The 19,657-nt window shown below is 49.3% G+C and overlaps 1 protein-coding gene across 3 annotated transcripts in view; it reads right to left on the bottom strand.

Moving 5' to 3' along the window:
* Positions 1-19,657, bottom strand: part of RARB (retinoic acid receptor beta) — a 134,246-nt gene that overhangs the window by 4,315 nt on the left and 110,274 nt on the right. For all 3 annotated transcript variants that reach the window (XM_084795058.1, XM_084795060.1, XM_084795059.1), the window contains exons 4-5: positions 10,920-11,080; positions 2,362-2,538 (exon numbers count right to left, since the gene is read on the bottom strand). In XM_084795058.1, coding sequence (XP_084651184.1) covers positions 2,362-2,538; positions 10,920-11,080 — 338 coding nt within the window. The remainder of the gene's footprint in view (positions 1-2,361; positions 2,539-10,919; positions 11,081-19,657) is intronic.

Genomic DNA, 19,657 nt, shown 5'->3' with positions numbered 1-19,657 from the left:
TTGCTGGATCATCTATGCCAGCCTGCCCTGACAGTACCAACAAAATCTATGGTAGAAGAAACAGGAAGTCCAGAGGAGCCTGGGCCTCTCAAGGTCAGCATGTCCCACTGTTGACTGCTAATATCTTCTTTCATTAAATGATGACAGATGTTGAAGAACAGAGCTAAAGTTATTCAGGGGATCCTATGTAGAACACACATTTTATCATCATTTGATTGAAATAACTATTTCCTAAAAGTTACCTTTCAGGCACTAAGGCAGGTGCTAGGGAGAAGAAGATGAACAAGATCCTATTTTCAAAAGTTTAGTCAACCAAAAATAAGTTAAGAATGATCCTTACCAACGGTTCTGATAATCTTCATGTCAACTTTATGGGGTTTAAAATTGCTATGAGAACACACTTCTTGGCAAGTCTATATGATGGTATTTTAGAAAGGTGTTACTGATAGGCAAAGATGCACCCTGAATGTATGTGGAGCCATCCCATAGGCTAGGGGCTTCCAGACTAATTTAAAAAAGGGGGGGGGGGTGCGGGGGGAGAAACAGGAAGTCATCTGAGTTCTGGCATTCTCTAGTTTTTTTCTGGACATGTGACCAGCTGCCTCACAATCCTGCAGCCATGCCTTTTTTAAATCAATGTGGCTTGTGTTCTCAAACTCTGCGCCCATATAAACCTCTCTTAAGTTGCTTCTTTCAGGTATTTGGTCGTAGCAACAAGGCAGGTAACATATACAAGTCTTAGGTGCTTAGCACACACCAAGTGTGCTTCCCCTACATCCAACCTTTCAGACAAAAGGCCTGTTGTTTACAGATGAGGGCCACACGGCTCAGGCCACTTGCTTTGCTCAGGATCATGCCTGAAAACGAATTTGACTCAAACTCAAGGAAAGCCCTCTGTCACAAAACAGTGTGTTTGTAGCCACACAGGCAGCCATCCTGCCACACACAGGAACAGAGTTAGCAGTGCTCCAGGGGTCAGGAGGAAGTGCACTTGTGCCCACCATGGAACATAGGCAGATTCTCTGTTCTAGAAGCTTGTTCCTCCTTATGTTTGTAGCTACACCTAGACCTCACTGTGCTCCACACTCTACTTAAGCACACCATTGTTATGCAGAACTTCCACTTTCTCTATTTTACCCAAAGGGCCCAGGCCTGGTGAGCTCTCTGCACTCCCCAGTCTGTCCCTATGAGCTGTGTCTTCTGTTCGCCTACCAGGAGCAGGACCTCCACAAAATATTCCCTGTGCCCCTGCTCACTAAGCAGAGTGCCTGCCTTGGGGTGGAGGGAGCCCACAGGTTTTCCTGACATGAACAAACTGAGGGTAGCTCCCTGAAAGGCTGCTGTCAAGTCATGAGCAGTAGGGTGGGTATCAAAGTCCTCTTATTCATAAGGCTGTATGCATAGTGATCCCCAGAAGGACACAGTGCCTGCCTTTAAAGTCCCATTACCCTAGCCTCAAGCCCCATGGTTTTAAAACAGAACCTGGCCTCTGGTTGAGGAATTCCCCACTCTCACAGCCCAGAAAGGGGCATGGTGCTATTGTGCACTGAAGCCACAGCCCCATCACCCAACATACAAGGTGTTGGGGCCCCACTTCCATGGTATGAGGTTGTAGATTAAGCCTAGATGGGTCATGAGGATGCAGCCATGAGAAGAGATTAGTGCCCATTAGACATGAAGGGACCAGAGAACTCAAGGAAGGAAGGAAGCAGCCGGAGGGCCTATGACCTAAGATCCCAGGCTCCCAGCCTCCAGACCTGTGAGCACCGAGTTAGCAGCTGCTTGATCTCTGATATAATAGATGCATTAAGACAAAAGTTGCCCCAGACTAGAAGTGATGGTCTCACCAAGTTATGCCAAGGCCGAGGCCAGGCATTCCTATATTCCCTACAGATTGCGTAGCCAGGGAATCTTAATAGTCTTGTGCACCTGCAGGGCTAAGCTATGAGTAGGTTGTAAATATCCCATGGGGCTCTGGTGCAGGTTGAGGAGGGAGGTGCTATTTGTAATGACTGGACCTGGCTGGTGTAGAAAAGGGTATGCAGATGCCAGGAAGCGAGCCATCACTGCAGGCCAGTGAGGAGTCACTCCCATGATCACATGGTTTGTGGGTAGAGGAATTGGGGTTGTCACAATGGCAAGAGATACAAGGAAAGTCCTGTCAAACCCTAGTGACCTCTTTTATCAATCCAGTGACATTCCAACATATGGAAAGGACTCTCTAGATCTAGGAAGTGACTGGGACGTGGTCTCCTCAGAAGCTCCTAGAAGCCTCCAACTCCCTCCTTCCTTTTTGTCCTCTCCTCTCCCTCCTATCCCTCCCACCCCCACCCCACTCCTAGAGTTCAGAAAGAGTCCTACCAAGATGTCCAAGCAAGCGGCCTTGAGCAGGGTGATCTGGTCTGCGATGGTCAGGCCGGTGAAGCCCGGCAGACGCTTGGCGAACTCCACGATCTTAATAATGCACTTGGTGGCCAGCTCACTGAATTTGTCCCAGAGGCCCAAGTCCAGCCGGACCCGGTGGTCAGCACTGGAATTCTGAGAGGAAGGGAGGAGAAGAAGGGGAGGAGGAGAATGAATGACCACAAGCCATCAGGAGGTTTGAATGGGACACTTCCTGTGAACCGGCTCACACTGGCTTGCTCTGAGCTACCTCAGATTTCCACTTCCAAACCACACAGCTTTTACAGCAGCCACGAGACAGCCAAGGAGCGAATGAGGGCAAGTTTCCCTCCATAGTTATCTGCTCCTAACGACGGAATGACAGGCTTTCTGTTGTACATATGGTGAGCGTTGAGCATTGGTTACTACTGCCTTGTGGGTGTCCTGAGAGAAAACACCCCACCAGGCTTCAGGCTGCCTAAGTCAAAGTGGAGTCACATGAAGCCTTTCGAGACCGCTCACAGGAGATGTAGGAGCATAGTGAGCACCGCCCAGGGCATCCTGAGCCCCAGATACCAGGCACAGCCAAGGAGCCAACAAGACATTGCATAGGAGCAGCTAGAGGGAACCAATGCCCTGATGCTCATCAATGGCTGTGTTGTGAATGGCAGGGTGCCATCAACAAAAGGGGGCGGAGCCATCTGTGGCAGCCAATAGCACTGTACCAAAGAGAGGAAGGTGGATGCAGGACCAGGCCTCCCCAGGGCATCATGGAAAAGGCAATGCTGCCCTAATGGAGCTTGGGGCAGTGGTTTCTGAGGACTGTGGGTGGAGCAGGCTGACACAGGTGCAGGAGGGCCTTTCTACAGTGTTGGGAATGGCATGCAACACATCAGTCTCTACCTTCTTAAAAGACGAAGCATTATAGCATGTAAATTGCACTCCAGAAGCTTAACTCAGATAAGAAAAAGAGATATCTACAACACTTTCTCTGGGTTTCATTTCAAACAAAGAGGAGAGACTAATAAAAGTACAAAGTCTGAGCAGGCAACTGTTCAGGAGGCTTGCTGTATTTAATGGTGGCATTGCAGCTTGCTAGTCTCACTTAGAACATACACTGAAAGATGTAAGGGTAGGAGGATGGCAGCCTGACATCTACACCTGAATAACAAGAACATCAACTACTGTGTCAGGTGCAAGGAACCAGAAGGTGACCTTCAGTGGCCACCGGCACCATTACAGGGATATGGTGGAACAGGAGGTGGCATGCAGTGACCGTACAGTACTGTTCAGCTACCATGTTGTTTTGAAATATCTCAAAAGAAAAACAAAGGTCAAAAAGTGACGCAGAACAGTTTATGATGCCACAACTGAAAGCTTAGGCCTGTCAGGGTTCCCAGAGCCACAGAGGTCTTAAGCATGGCTTCCATGTGTCTAGTATCCCAGATTGCACTTCTGCCCAGGTCACATCCCTCTACCCACCTCCTTCATCTCTTAGTACATCTCTCACAATTTCCTCCCTCATCTTTGTCATCATCTCCCTCATCTCTGAGAGACTAAAAAGCCCAGATCACTTTGGTGATGGGAAGGTATCTAGCCCCTGCTCACTCTTCTCCCTCAACTCTCAGCTTTAGCCTCTCAGGTATCCTTGCTTTACCTGAAGGTCTGCCGTGGCCTAGCCTCAGGCCTTTTGTACTGTCAGTTTCCCCTCCTAGAGAGCTGTCTCTCATCTCTGCATCATGTACTCCCTTGAGTCTTTGATCAACTTGACCGTCTCTTACATCTTCCTCAATCTTCTGTGAAGACCACCCACCTTCCAGCACTCTCCCCTTCATGTCCTGTGCCTGATTATAGTGCTCACCTCTGAAGGCGAGGGTCACTTCCTCATCTACACTTGGTCCTGGGCTTATTTGCTTCCACTGTCACTGCCTACTGTATAGATGACACGGTGAGCAGTTAGTAGAGCCCTGTAAAGTTGAGTGACAGTTGTGCAAGCCTTTGCTTTGTCTGAGATGTCACAGGACAACTGTCATTCTATGGGAGAGACACCAAAGAGGCAGTTTCTCCTGGAAGTAGCCTACACCTCTTCATGAACTCCGAAATGCCAAGGCAAACTAAACCATGCAGAGAGAATAGATTCCCTAGGCCAGGTGTGTGGCCTTTTGGACAAATGCCCCAGCTCTGTACAGGCAAATTCTGCATTGCAACCCAATAGCTCCAGTGCCCTGTTCAGTCAGACCAGTCCCCAGAAGTCCATAAATCTGTCTGTGCTTCTCACATCAGTGGGAAACCAGAGGAAGAGTTTGAAGACGGGAGTCTGGTGGTGGTGGTGGCATCCTGCCTTCCACAGGGTCCCTGCAGAAATAAGCATGTATCCTCTAGATTAATTTTTTTTGTCTTCCTCAAGGATCTTTGTGGAACACAGTACACTCAGGAGTATGCGTGTGCAGAATCAAAGCATGTGGCCATTCGGGCTGTAATTAAATTTAATAGGCAGTTTATCCAGTGCACAGAAAGATGCCACAGACGAGGAGGGACACAGTTGAGCTCGGTGGGAAATCACTTTACAATGGAGTATCCATCTGGAAAAAATGACATTGCTGGATGCAGCGAGTGTGAAGGAAATCTTCATCAGCTTTGGATGAGCAGCTCCATCATGCAAGAGTGGGAGTGGGAGGAAGGCCTGTGCCTCCTTCCATTAAAACAGCGAACCACCCAGTAACGACCTGTCAATCCAGCTCACGATTATGCAAACTGAAGGCAAAAGGCAGTTAATAAAACAGAAAATAACCCCGTGTTTTATTATCCTGGCTGCTGGATTCATAGACACGAGGCTTGAAACAGCTCCTATATTATCTTCCAGCTGCGGTAGATGGAGAGAGTGACTGGCTAGGGCTGCTGATGAAAGTGGCGCGGTGGCTGCTGCAGCTGCTGCTGCTGCTGCTGCTGCTGCTGCTGCTGCTGCTGCTGCGAGCACTGAGGGGGGTGGGGGAGAAGATGCTCTGAAGCAGGTGAGGATGTGTAAAGAGGAAGAGGAGGCAAGGGGCAAAGGGAAGGAGACTTGAGCTGAGGCAGGCCTTACTGGAGGTAGGATTGCTGCCTGCTTGGTGCCAGGAAGAGGCGGGGGAGGGGTGGGCTTCTGTGGAAAAAGTTTTCCAAAATGCTGTGCCCTGCAGCTCCCCAGGCCCTTCTTGGGAAAAGCCCAGCCCTGTCAATGCAGCTAAATGCTCTCTTCTGCCATGGCACAGTCCTTCTGTTGCATGACTCACTGTTGCTTCTCTAGCCTGCATCTCTTTCAGAAAAAGTCTCAGTAGTGGTGGCAAGCTCAATGGCGCCTTGAAGCCCACTGACAGTTGATTGGCAGCTCCTGGGGCAGGCCAGTGGTTTAAGTGAAAACCTCCTCCTCCTCCTTTTCCTCCTCCTTTTTCTTTGTGGAGCTGTGGATGGAACCCAGGGCCATGTGCACACTAGGGAAGTACACCATATCAGGTCACATGCCTGTCTTGCTTCTCGGAGTCCAGGGCTCACGGCGCAGCCTGGTCTGGTGATCATCCTGGCTCCGAATCCCAAGGGCTGGGATTTTGAAGAACTGAGTTGAAGTTCTGTGGGAATGTTGTGGGCCTCTCCTGAGAAGCCTCCCTTCTTAGGCCTGGAGTGGCTCGTTTATCCCAATAATGTCCGCCCAATCCTACTGGTGAAGTATTCTACGTCTTTTGTACTCTGCGGCTCCGTTATGTACGTACGTGCTCTTTGCTCTTAAGGTAACCGCTCGGTGTCCAGGCTGCCTCAGACCTGCGGCTGTTCTATGTCTCTTACTCTTCATTCCACAATATGCCCACGAGCTAAGTATAATTATGGTTCTGTTTGGCTGAAAGGGAGGCTGAGGCCCAGAGAGGGGCAGTGACCTACAGGATCCCTGGGTAAGCAGAGGGGACAGCAGTCACCCATCCAGACAGGCTGAGGCAGCCATGCTTTTCTTGGTGTTTCGTCTCTTATTTCCTGGTGAGAACTTCACGTTTCTTAAACTTGGTGTTGTGATTGGGACTTCCTTTCTGGTCAGATACTCTCATGAGATAGCCACAAAGTCCTGGTACCACCATGCTTAGCAAGTCATAAGTGAGGCTAGCATCTTTCTGGTCAATAAACACGACGCTAGGCACTCTATGACACGATGTCCTTTGGAACATACCAGCTGGACATGTATGCCAGTGGCAGAACAAGGGCAAGTAGCAAGAGAGCTGAAGGGGATGGTGCTCATGCTCATGGAAGCTGCAGGGAGGCAGCAATGATTTCTAAGCCAAGAAAGCGTAAACCCAAAGGCAGAAGCAGTAGGAGGCATGGATGGGGCACCCTGGGACTGTCAGAGGGCAAAGGCCCTCCTCCCAGCTTGAGTGTGGACTTCCACTCTGCTGGCATAGAAGGCAAAGGTAATGCCACTTCAAGTAGCCCAGTCAGTGGAACTTTGCTAAGGTAGCTCCATGAGGCCAGCACGCTGAGAACCAAGTATGTCTGGAAAGTAAGAGGTAGAACAAAGAACGTGGCGTGCAGGTGTGGACACTACAGGGGCCTGAGACTTAGGAAGTTAGCGGCTGGTTCATGGCGACAGAGGGGTTCAGAACTCTGGACTCATGACTCTCCAAGTGTCATGTCCCCTAGGAGTTAGTCCTCCGGAGGCCCTAGGTTTCTCTTCCCTGGCCATTCACACTCCATGTGATTTCTCTAAAAAGCAAATCATGTCTGCAGGAGCCTAGAATTGCTTACACATCCTTGCTGTCGTACCGCTTATCTCCCAGAGCCTGTTGGCAAGTTCATGACTCTGTCTATGGCCACTGTTCTGAGGATTAAAGCTCCTTGAATATTATTCATAGTTCAAGTTTGCAAATCTCTTCCAGGGCAGCTCATGTCCCACCATGCCCCATGGGCGGCGTGAACAGCAGCATGCAGCAAAGTGGCCTGGGCAGCTAGGAAACTAAGGCCATTGTCGCCAACTTACTTTTCTGGAAGCCAGGCATGTGGCTCTAAATGATGCTGAGATCCTCGCAGGGTATCAAGCTTTTACTCTACATACCTTTTCTGCCAGAAACTGTGTAAGACTCTCTGAGACCTTTTTCTTCACTGAACCATCTGGCTACCATGAAGACTGTACCATGACCATTATAGAGATGAGGGGTCCAGGCTCAAGGGATGCCTTAAGTGTCACCTAAGCAGTATTGGACATAGCCAAGAGCCTGGTGGTGGGCTTCCTGCTCAGGTCTGGGGTAGAGGTGGGTGGATATGTATCCGTGTCCTTACTGTTCTTGCATCTTCCGGGGACCTGCTAATGTGTCCCTAATTGGCTGTAATTTGGGAAATAAAAGCTACAGTGAAAGATCTGCAGAGGTGGCTGCCTGCTGTCTGATTCTTCCCTGCCCACCCATAGCACAGGCACCTAACACGTGTGACACCCCGGGAGAGGGGCAGGAAGTTTCTTGCCTTTGAAGCAACTGTATCCCTATAAAAAGCTTTTAACAAATACCGAGTTCGGAACTGGGAGCTTGCAGCGGATGTGCTGTGGCCACTGTTGTTTGTGTGTGTTCCCACCTACTTCCAGAAAGGATTTGGAGTCCCTCACACTGAAAACAAAGCCAGATCGGTGCAGAGAGATGGAAAGAATAAAGGGACAGTCTGCTGGAGGCAGCACAGTGTGCCGAGGGACAGGGACACATTATCCTGAAGACTGTCCTGCTGCCCGGCATGGCAGGGAGGGTCTGGCCTTTTTCCTCACTCCATTGGAAAGGTTCCCCCACAGAGTGCTTGGCATGATGGTCACCAGGAGCCAGGTGGGCTCAATTGTGGGTGATACTTGAAATGTTCCCCATAACTCGTGTCTGAGCACTTGGTCCCAAGGCAGATGCTGCTGTCTGGCGAGTATGGAAGCATTCCGAGTAGAGGTCTAGCTGGAGGAGGAGCAGGGTCACTAGTGGCTGATCCCATGTCTCACGGGAGCAAAGGCCACACTTGGATGTGGGCCCACAGAGAAGTCAAACATTACCCATTGCAACCAGGCCATTTTATCTAGTCATCTTGTGAGTCACGGCCATGATTAGACACTGCCATGTGGAGAAGAGTGAGGGTCCCTGCGCAACATGGTCCCTGGTGTGGTTATACTCAGGGTTGCCTTTCCTGCTCTGCGTCTCTCAGTCCACTTCAGAAGCCCTGCCTCCTCTGCATTCAAAATGATGCCCATGCCCTTTCTGGCATTAGGAGTTTGGGTTGTTCCTGGGCAGCAAGAACTACCTGTTGCCTAGAACGCTGTCTACCTAGCCTGTTGCACATGGTGCAGCTTAAGTGCTGGTCTACTACTAGACCCTGAAACAAAGGAACTGGGTCCTTTTATAGCGTGGCTTATCCATGTGTATATGGGGCCAACAGTCCCCACCTACAGGGTCCTCAGGAGAAAAGGATGAAGATCATGGCTCCTGCATCGGTGACGGTGACAACTTGGTACGTACCAGCTGCACAGGTGAAAACCACCAACACAAAGATTTCTGATTTGCTATCAAACACTATCATTTACACGTGGAACACAGGTACCTTGTCAGTCTTTGAAGGCCCTGGAGATTTTCCCTTTCCTTGCTTTTCTTTTCTGGAACAGTCTGTCCTCCCATAGAATGCTATTTCACAGCTTTACCCTTGGCCTCAGCTGGAGCCAATATCTCCACCTTTTAGTTTAAGGCTTACCTTGAAACTTAGCAGTACACAAAGATACAGAGCCCATAACACCGCTGCTGATAACAATTTCCAAGAGGAAGAACAGCCTGTTCACTAGCACAAGTCACCTGACACCCACTCACATACGTGGTTCCCACCCACATGGATGTGCGCTAGGTGGTGTTTCTGTCATGACCCGGCCACATGAAAGGTCCCATTCCAGAAGAATGCCTAGGAACCATCTCATTTCACCCTCCTAGCCAAGACTGCACCCTGTGGCAGGTGAGGCAGTGGGGTGAGATGAGAAGTCATTTGCCCATACCACCCAGCTGGGGAGAGCTGAGTGAGGTGTGACTCTTGGATTGTTCCCTGATACACCTGTGCTTTCCAGTCTTTGGGTCCTTCCTACATGACTATGACAATTTCTTGGTGGCATCCAGCTTTGTCCTACTCTGGGCTAGGAAAGTGAACCCCAATACAGTGGAGACTGGGCTTGGGCCGAGAGGCAGGACAACATTTCTGCTTCTCTCAATGAGAGTAGAAAAGGCCCCCCCAGAGGTTATTCTGGGCCATGGGTTTTCACTATGGTCTGCAGAGTGTCGCTTTAGCACCCAGAACCTCATGTAAACCTTCTGGCCGTCCCCGGGGAGCTGGAGTCTGTGGCCTCGTGGGATAGGCAAGTCCCTCTGCTGCCTATGAGTTTAGAATTCTCAGTTTCTACACATGCAAAACTCTCTGGTTGGCCAGGAGCCCGGACTCATTGCCTTGTACCACTGCAGCCTCGGCTCCCTTAGGAGCCATGGGCTCGCTGGGCGTCCACCTGGCATGTCCCAGTACCAAGTTGTTCAGAGCCCTCTTGACTGGCCCAGCCACCTCTGCCATTTGCTGGTAAGCATTAGCATCCAAGAGCAGGACGCCATGGACTCCCAGAGTGTAGCTTCAAAGCCCCTCTCTTCACTGTCCCCACTCCTTCCTGACATCCTGAGGATTTTCATGCTATTATTTTACCAGCATGCCTATTACCAAACCAGAGATGGGAAACCCTTGTGAATGCTTAGAAACTGAAGTGTGGTTTACTTGCTAGCAATGTGGGCCAGCAACAATGTAAATCATTGAAAAATGTCAGAATGGGGGTTCCGTACTCTGTTCATTCCTCCCTCAAGTATCTACTAAGTACTCAGTGTGTTCAACAAGTGCATGACTGAATACAGCACATGCTAACCTGCCATGAAAAATCAGAGGTCCCATTAAGACCACCTGGAGCATCCTCCAAACAAAGCTTCCAGCAAACCCTTCCCTCTCTCCCTGTCCCTTTCTTGATGTGTAGCCATAGTGAAGGCCCTTCTCACTGAACAGGGGAACACATGGGACCACCTATTCATGGAGCTCAGATTGCCCTGTCCTGTATCCTTCTAGGCTTTTTTTTTAAAAAGGGTGTACACATCGCTTCTAGAAGCCAGACCATGACCCAGAGGATGGATGGCCCCATGATGCTGCCTTGGATCTCTAGCTGCATTGATATTTAAAAGATAGGCCCCAGATGCCCTCCAGGTCAGATGTCTGCCATAAACCATGTAATAAATTTCTGGCTTACACAGACCAAAATCCCCAAGAGGAGACACAAACATAAGTACTTTATGTGGCCATTGTCCAGCATGCACTGCACCATTCAGTAGGTGCTCCCTGTTCTAACAGGGTACATGTGGAGAAAAAGGGCACCAGCGGTCCTGCCTGCCTGGCTAGACCAGATGAGCATCTTTGGCAGGCACAGGAAACTGTATGGGAACAATGTGGATGTAACTAGGGCCTGTGGCCACACCCCGGGCATCCTGGGCAGTGGCTCTTACCGTGGTGTATTTACCCAGCTGGCAGAGTGAGGGAAAGGTTTCCTGATGGGCTTTTCGGATCTTCTCTGTGAGGTCGTCTAGCTCCGCTGTCATCTCGTAGCTCTCTGTGCATTCCTGCTTCGAAGGTTCCTTCTTCTTCTTGTTCCTGTCATTCCTGACAGCTGGAAAAGAGAGGTGAGAGGTCATGGAGCGCCAGGCTGTGCATCTGAGCAAGATGTCCCCTCTCTCTGCTCCGATAAGAGCAGCAAGAAATGAGGAAGCAGTTCTTAAGCCAGGAAAGGAACTTGACAGCCTCTGGCAGAACCATGCATGCCTTTCTTGGTGTGCAGTATGCACACTTCAGTCTGCGTAAGCTTGACCTGTAAGGAGTTCCCATGCAAACTGCATGCCTTGAGTGGGAAGGGTCCTAAGTGTGTCCTGAGTGACTGACTATACTACAAGGCCCCTGTCTTGGCTAGGGTTTTGTTGTTTTGTTTTTTTGTCAGCTTGCTATAAACTAGAGTTATCTGGGAAGAGGAAACTCAACTGAGAAAATGCCTCCATTGGATCGCCTGTAGGTAAGCTAGTAGGGCAGATCTTGATTAATGACTGATGGATGTGGTAGGGCTTAGTTCACCCCTGGCAGGAAGTCCTGGATGTTACAAGAAAGTAGGCTGATCAAGCCACGAGGAGCAAGCCAGTAAGCAGCATTCCTCCGTGGCTTCTGCTTTAGTTCCTGCCTCCAGGTTCCTGTCTTGATTAGGTTCCTGCCATGACTTCCCTCATTGATGGAGGATGCAAGATGAAATAACCTAGTCTACAAGTTGCTTTTGGTTATGGTATTTACTGCAGCAGAGAATCCTTGACTAAGACAACTCGTTATCCCTGGGAGCCAGGTCCCTCAGCAAGGATGCGTCATAGCAAGTGTAGCCTGAGCTTTCTCATTTACTTACTTTTTTTTCTTTTTAGAATCAACTACTATCCCGAAAAAAATCCACTTTCTAAAGGGTGATAGGGCTGTGGCTTATGTGTCTTTATGTGTTTTTACTTCCTGTGTTAGCCATACAATATCCCATTATTTATAACGTTATTTAAAATGGTACAAAACCCTCAGCTGGGATAACCATCTACTCATGCACCCTTCCATTCATGGATACCCTGTTCCAGGTCACTTGGGGCTAGCTGGATCTCAGCAGATACCTGCCACCTGGCCCTGCACAGCCCAGACCAACAGGACACTGGCACACAGTAGTGGTCAGGACTCAGAGCTAAGGGATAGCCTCCTCTAAGGGCCAGATATCACCATGGCTGTGAGTATAGTACTGAGCTCTTGGCAGGAACCTGAAACACAGGGAGGTGGATAAATGATCCACTAGATCATGTGACCCCTCCAGGGAGTCCATGTTCACTGGGGTGTCAGGACCCAGGCTGCCTGGATGTGTATGATGCCAGCATGACCTGGGCATGCGTGGTGCAAGATGATCCAGGGCATAATCTGATCTACCTAAGAGGATTTGACCCAGCTGCCTCCCTAAGGGCACAGAGGCCACCGGGACACACAGTGTCTGTACGAGGAGAGTCCTTGGGCCCTGCGTGGGCAGGAGATGAGGGTAGAGATGACAGCTGAGGAGGGAGGAGGAGTGGAAGGAAGTGAGAGAAGCCAATGGCACAGAAGAGAAGTCAGTACCTGTGTAAGCAGCTCATTGGGCCAGGAGGGACCACTGCTGGAAAGAGGAGCAGTTTGTGGGTGTCTTGATACCTGAACCCGGAGGTTTGACCACAGAACTCACCTAATCCCCTTTCAAGGAGGCAGAGCTGCCAAGTTCTCTCTTTACTGGATCCACTTACTACCAAGAAAGTAGACACTTTGGAGAACCCAGGCTCTCTCCCCTCCCTTCTCTGGCTCTGGAACAGAGCTGTTCTAGACAGTAGAGAAATAGAGGCTCCAGCAGGGGCCTCAGGGGCTTCCCTTGTAGCCCTGTGACTGGATGGACCTTCCTTGGAGATGTGGGGATTGGGTGAAAGGCCTGGTGTTGTATAATGAGAGAGAGAGAGAGAGAGAGAGAGAGAGAGAGAGAGAGAGAGAGAGAGAGAGAGAGAGAATGTGTGTGTGTGTAACCCAACATAAGCAGCACACAATAAGGTGGGCAGAATGGTGGTCCCTAGGCTCTCCCAGAGATGGCGTTCTGCTGTCTCCTGAAGGCTTGTATACAGGTGCCTCAGACTCATACATGTCTCTGCTTTAGCCAACACAAAGGTCAAATCCAAGCAGAGTTTTCCTGACAGCCCCGAGGAAAGTCTGATAGTCCTCACAGTTACCATATGGCCCAGCAACTCTTGTCCCACTACACACCTCAGAGAACTAGCCTAGCAGCAACATGCATGAAAACTGTAACCACAAAGCTCACCTCTGCTCTGAACAGCCTTGGTGTGGAACAGCCTACATGCCTACCTGTGGACAGCACATAAGCCAAACGGCTTGTCAAATAATGGAATGTTACTTGTTATCAAAAGGAATGAAATACCCACACAGGCCACACTGTGGAAGAACTCTGTAAACTGTGCTAAGGGAAGCAGCCAGTTGTCAAAGGCCTTGTAACATACCTTCCCCTTGGTATGCAACAGCCATGGTCAGACAGCAAAGCCAGGAAGGAGTGGGGTTGGAGGAAGGAGGCTGCGGTTGTACAATTTCTCCTCAAGAAAGAGAGGGTGTCTGCATTTCATATGGCGCAGGGCCAATATGAACACAGCACGCTTCCGGGTGCACCTTCGCATGACTAATGCTACACTATGTGGCTTCTCGAAAGTGTTTCTCAGAACAGATGCTTCTGAGGCCAAAAGTTACTAAACACCTCTGACCAGAGCCAGAGGCCAAATCTCACCTTTGACCCTCACACTCACAGCAGAGCGGGTCTGGTGAGGGGCAGCCAGTGTCTTAAGCTCATGAAAGCCCACAGGAAGTCGGCCAGCAGTTGATCATCATTCCTTTCTAGGGTTCAAGAACTCCCTCTCTGAAAGCAGCAGAGGAAAACTCTGGTGGAATATACAGAAAAGCAGAGGGAGGGAGAGATGACCAAAGGAACATGTGGGCCCAGGGCTTTCCCTTGTTGTAGTTGGCCAAGAAAGCTACGTGCTGTGTTCCCAAGGACTCCAGCTCTCAATTCAGCTGGTCTACATACTAGGAAAAAATGAGACTTCCTAGGGGCGGTGGCACCATTGTCACGTGTACCACAACCTGAACCTCGGACTGCTTGTCACGTGACAGTATCCCCCACTCCACTCCTCCCAGCACCCTGATGGGTGAGGAGGATCAGGATCCCGTGCAGGTCCTGCATCTTGCAGGTAACCTGGCTGCAGGATGGTTCTGAACATCACATAGACTGTGGCTCTTGCGAGCTGCCTGATGCCCGTCACACAAAACGATGACGAGTTCTGTGAAGGATGTCGCAGGAATTCTGCACGCGCAACACTGTGTGAGGGTGTGCACGCTGCAGGTGGTGATGCAGGGTACAAGGAAGGTGCACTGAGGGCCAGTGAGGGCTGTGGGAAGAAAGCCCAAGATCCCTTTCTCTGGGAGCCTGAGGCACGGAACTGTGCTTCGTGGCAGCCTCAAGCTTCTCCCAAAGCATCTGGCTGTTGCATGCAGCCACCCGCCCACAATGGTCCTGGGGTTTGACAAGTGGCTTTTCACCCCTGGAGAAGACAGTGCTCCCTGCCCCACTGCTCTGGGAAATATAGGAAAGGCAAGGCTTTGTTTTACCTTCCTTCATATTCCCAAAGCTTGATAGAGCCCAACTTACATTGGGCTTTCAGGGACTGTTTTGTGAGTGACAAGGAGGATGGGTGACTAAAAATGGGGTTCCATCCCTTTGGGGGCCATGTATGTGGTCAGCCAGAGCTCTTCTGAACTGTTGCTTCCTCAAATTAACAGCCTTGATGTCACCTACCGGTCTGCAGAGGAGTCACTGACTGTTCCTGCTCCTTCAGCAGTGGCCAGGAGGGTGATGTAAGAGTGCGGGGTGTGATTTATGCACCTGTGATAGGACCTGGCCCCATGTTTGCAAAGCGTTTCTTGGAGTAAAGGTGCTTCATAAATATCAGGCATTCTACTCGTGAGGGGCAAAGTGCTACAAATCAGATTTGGTGGCATGAAAGTAACATATTTATGATCCACTATCATATTGCAAATGAAATGAATGTAATAAAAGTGTCACTTATACAAATACCTCTGATGTACAGATCCCGACCTATGAATATGAAAACAGACACCCAAGCACTTTTATTTGAATGTCTAATCATGGAAATAAATGAAGCCATGTTCATTTTAATGTGTGCACTTGTGCATGTATCTGGAATATTGATTTTCATGCACGCGATAAAAATTTAATGCAGGAAACACGAGAAAGCTGTGAGCTCCACATGGACCCAGGGAGAGGACAACAATGCTTTCCTCCCTTGTCGTCAAGAAGAAAATGAACAAAAAGAAATTTTGGTTCATAAAGACTTTCTCATCTTTAGTTTAGCAAAGGGAGCACAATGGTCTATTTATTCTTTTTCGAAAATTAAAGTCTGAAATTCACACATCCCAACTCCTCAGCCCCTTGCCAACTACAAAAATGATGGGTCCCAGTTCCTGACTGAAGCTACTGTGCTGAGGTGATCAAGAGGGGAACACAGAAGTGTGCTTTAATCTGAGTTTAAAGACTTTTGGGGACTAATTACCTAAATGAACTGCTATGGACCTGAGGGCAGGTGGGTGTATCACTAATTGTTGAGACAGTACATTCCCCATAACTTAAGGACTGAACGCGTGGTGCTCAAATACATAACACAGGCGGTCCCAGTGTGAAGGTGGGCTGAGCAGGGATGTGACTGCTTCCTACACTGAGCAGTGTTCTTGAAGGCAGAGGCTGCCTTGCCCTAGGAAACCACACACACTGGCTGGGATTCAGACACGGAGAAAGATGAGCAGTGACGGGGCAGATGTTTGGCTTTCCTTCCATTCAGTACGCAGATACTACTGAACCAGCCTGGGGCCAGAGCATTTGGAGTGTTTGTGATGTGGTATAATCCTTTCATTCCTTGGGACCCTAATTTCAGCAACTCCAGGCATCCCCCTGCGTGCCACATGGCTGCGCTCCTGGAAGGACTTGTGGAGATGACTCCATAACCCAACAACTGCCAAGTTTTGAGGTAGCAGTAGGTGTCCACTGAGCCAGAGAGCAGGCAGGGGGAATGGTCAGAATTCTGTAGATAATTAGTCAATCCAGAGGGGGAAAAAATCTGGATGTTTGTTTAACAAGGACCTTACAGCTTGGACCAGCAGCCCAAAGTCCTGCATACCAGAAGGTCCAGAGGCCAAACGCTCCTCAAACTATTTTGTACTAATGAGAACACCAAAACAATTCTACCATGCCCCTCCCCTTGGGGCCTTTTGGGCATAGAGACCCTATCTTTGCCCACGGACACTGTGCCAATCCCCTTCCTTCCTCCATCTTAGCAGGTGTGGTCAACCCTTTCAGGACTGTGTGTGTTTTTCTGCAGGTCATACTTGCAAGGCAATGGTTTAGGGTACATATAGACTTTTGAAAAGTGACACAGAAACTTCAAGAATCATTTTCAGCTGAACTTTACAAAAGAGGGCAGAAGAGCTGGCCTTGGAGAGGCACAGGCTAGTTTTCCTCATCACTACTTAATGCTTGATCAGGAGGGTCACAAGCCCAAGGCTAGCCTGGGCAGTTCAGTGAGACCCTGTCTCAGAGCAAGAGTAAAAATGAAAAAGAGGCCTGCTGCTGCAGTAGTGTGGGGCACTGGGCTTAGCCCTCAGGGCTGTAAAGCAAACAAACACCAATCAGGCCACCCACAACTACCTTGCCCACCCATGTCTGGCTCATCAGACATTCTACTGCAGACACTGGACGTGTGCGATGAGCAATTTTGGACAGTTTCCGCCATCTTTCCCTCTCAGTTGGTGGTCCTTTGCTCCAACCCTCCTGGCAGCAAGGGACTACTTCAGTAATGGTTTTGTTAGGATAGTTGCCCTCTATAGATGGAGGCTGAGCCATGGCCTTGGGTGACAATGGAGATGAAGGACACTGAGTGTGGCCTAGCCATCTGAGACTGAACAAAGGCTCACCCAACACTCATCTCGGTTTTTTTTTAAAATAGTGTTTACTTATCAATTTATCATTTACTTATTTTTGAAACAGGGTCTCCCTCTGTAGCATGGGCTAGCCTGGAACTTGCAGGTGTCTAACAGAGATCTACCTGTCTCTGCCTTCCAAGTGCTGGGATTAAAGGTGTGCACCACCATATCCAGTCTTTTGCCTTGCTTAAAAAACAACTCCAATGTGGGAGCAGAGTCCGATGTCCACTTCCCAGTGCACATTCCCAGTGCGAGGTTCTTGACCTTCACAGTTATTGCTGCCCTGCCTGTCGAAACACTCACTGGTGGAGCCCCTCCCCCCTTTTTTAAAAAGAGAAGCTGGTCATCCTGGGATCAGGAATGAGCACACTTATATCATCGAGCTGCACAAATTGCCTAGCGGGCGCATGTGAACACTTTTGCATTTCCTTGTGGAGAACGTATGCGCTGTCTTCCAAAGAGTCAGAGGGAAGAGAGGAAGGTGGGAAGGAGGGAGGGAGGGAACGAGGGAGGAAGGGAGGGAAAAGCTTCTCGTAGATGGTTCCACATACATGTACTTCTCGGTCTATGCAATTGCTCTAGTTTTTACATGAAGTCACACCTTTCAAATATCAAACACTATCAAGATAAATTAGAAAGGCAAAACTTCCATTTCCCACTGTCCTCCAAACTTGTTCATATTCAGCAAGTAGGCTGAAAATTTCCTCAGCTTTCTCACTGCACTTTACCTCTTAGGATGTTTTTTTTTTTAACTAACATTTTCTTGTGTGTGTGTGTGTGTGTGTGTGTGTGTGTGTGTGTGTGTGTGTGTGTGTGTGTGTTGAGTGCTGGTGCAAATAGTAGGGGTTTGGCAGGGAACCAGAGTGAAAGAGTGTGTGTGTGTGTGTGTGTTCAGCATGGAGGCTGCAAAGAGGGCTACCTACAAGAATTACCAGGAGAAACTTTGATCATTCATTCCCTTACCTTTAAACAGGGCTTTGGAGAGAAAAGGGAAACCAAGGGTGGGACATCACTGAGACAAACTGGACCTGCACCAGGGTAGGCTACAGGGAAGATATGGTGATGTCTCTGAGTCTTCTAGCAGTGGGGGACTTGGAGACTGAGGAGGCCACCTTCTATCCAGGTAGGACTTAAAAATGCTGGGAGGGGAAACACCAATCCATCTACAAAACCTTCTACCCAAGATTTTCCCTGCTTTACAAGATGTGCAGAGACAGAGATAGAGCAGGGACTGAGGGAACGTCCAACCAATGCCAGGCCCAACCTGAGACCCACCCATAGTCCTGGCACCATTATCGATACTCGGCTGTGTTTACAGACGTAACCTAACTTAACCACCCAGCAGCAAATTGAATCAGATGATACAACTCACAGCCAAACATTAGTTGGAGCTTGGGGAGTACTGTGGAAGAGTATGTGTATATGTGTGTGGGGGTGGGGGGGGAGTGGTTAGTAGAACCCGGAGGAGACAAGAGCACCACAAGAAGACCAACAAAGCCAACAAACCTAGACCCGCAGAGGCTTACAGAGATCAACCAAAGAGCATGCATGGACTGCATCTAGGCCTCCTACACATATGTAACCAATGGGCAGTTTGATCTTCATGTGGGTCCCCTAGTAAACTGAGCGGGTGTGGTCTATGATGTGGATTCTGTTGCCTTCTTTCGACCACTTTGCCCCAATGGAGCTGCCTTGCCTGGCCTCAGTGGATGAGGAGGAGCTCAGTCCTGATGAAACGATGTGCTGGGGTGTGGAGGGGCGCCTCTTTTCTGAGGACAAGGGGAGGGAGGATGAGGTTAGAGGATGGGAAGGAGGGACAGGAAGAGAAGGGAAGAGGCTATGGTTGGGATGTAAAGTGAATATATAAACTAAAAATTTATTAAAGATATTAAAAAAAAAAAACCAAAAAGCCAAGACTGGAAACATAGTAACCAACTTCATGTCTCCTTCTGGGGACAGGCAGACTTGTTTCTTAAATCACCAGTCTGGTGTGTGACCTAGACTTCTGGCTTGCAGTCACAACAATAAGTCCAGCTTGTCCCAACAGCAGTGCAGCACCCATCTCATCTCTGCCTTCATCCCTCAGGGCTGAGGGATGCTCTGTGCCCTGCTAAGAGCTTACCATACACTGTCATTTAATTTTCCAGCAACTCCACGTGGGAGGGGGTGTTTGCCTTCCAAGATTACACGTGCAGAAACTGGGCTGAGGGTGTTAGAGGCCACAAGACACTGGCCTACAGAAGCAAGACTTAAACACACACACCTCTGATTTCACAGCTACATCTTGTGCACACAATGACTTTCGGAACTTTTTCTCTTTGCAAAATATTGGGGTCTATAACACAAATGTAATGAGGAATTTCTCTCCTCTGCTTGGTGGCCATGAGTGCTATAGAGTGATCACTCCCTGGCCAGAAGAACAAACAGAAAACCCAGGCCTGCACTGTGTGGTCTCCACAATACATTGCCGGTCAGTATTATTGCCACCTTGCCTTCCAGCGAGAACACAGCAGCTCTGTGCTATGAACCACCCAGCCCCTGTTGCCCACCTATTGAAGGGCTGAATCCTGTAAGTTTTCTGTCTGTCCCACTGAGTCTGAGACTTAGGGGAGAG

This window comes from Acomys minous, assembly GCF_964271855.1.
Source record: "Acomys minous genome assembly, chromosome: 9".
In the NCBI taxonomy this organism is placed as follows: domain Eukaryota; kingdom Metazoa; phylum Chordata; class Mammalia; order Rodentia; family Muridae; genus Acomys; species Acomys minous.
The sequence above is the reverse complement of the archived record's forward strand: the minus strand, read 5'-3'. Positions and strand labels throughout refer to the sequence as shown.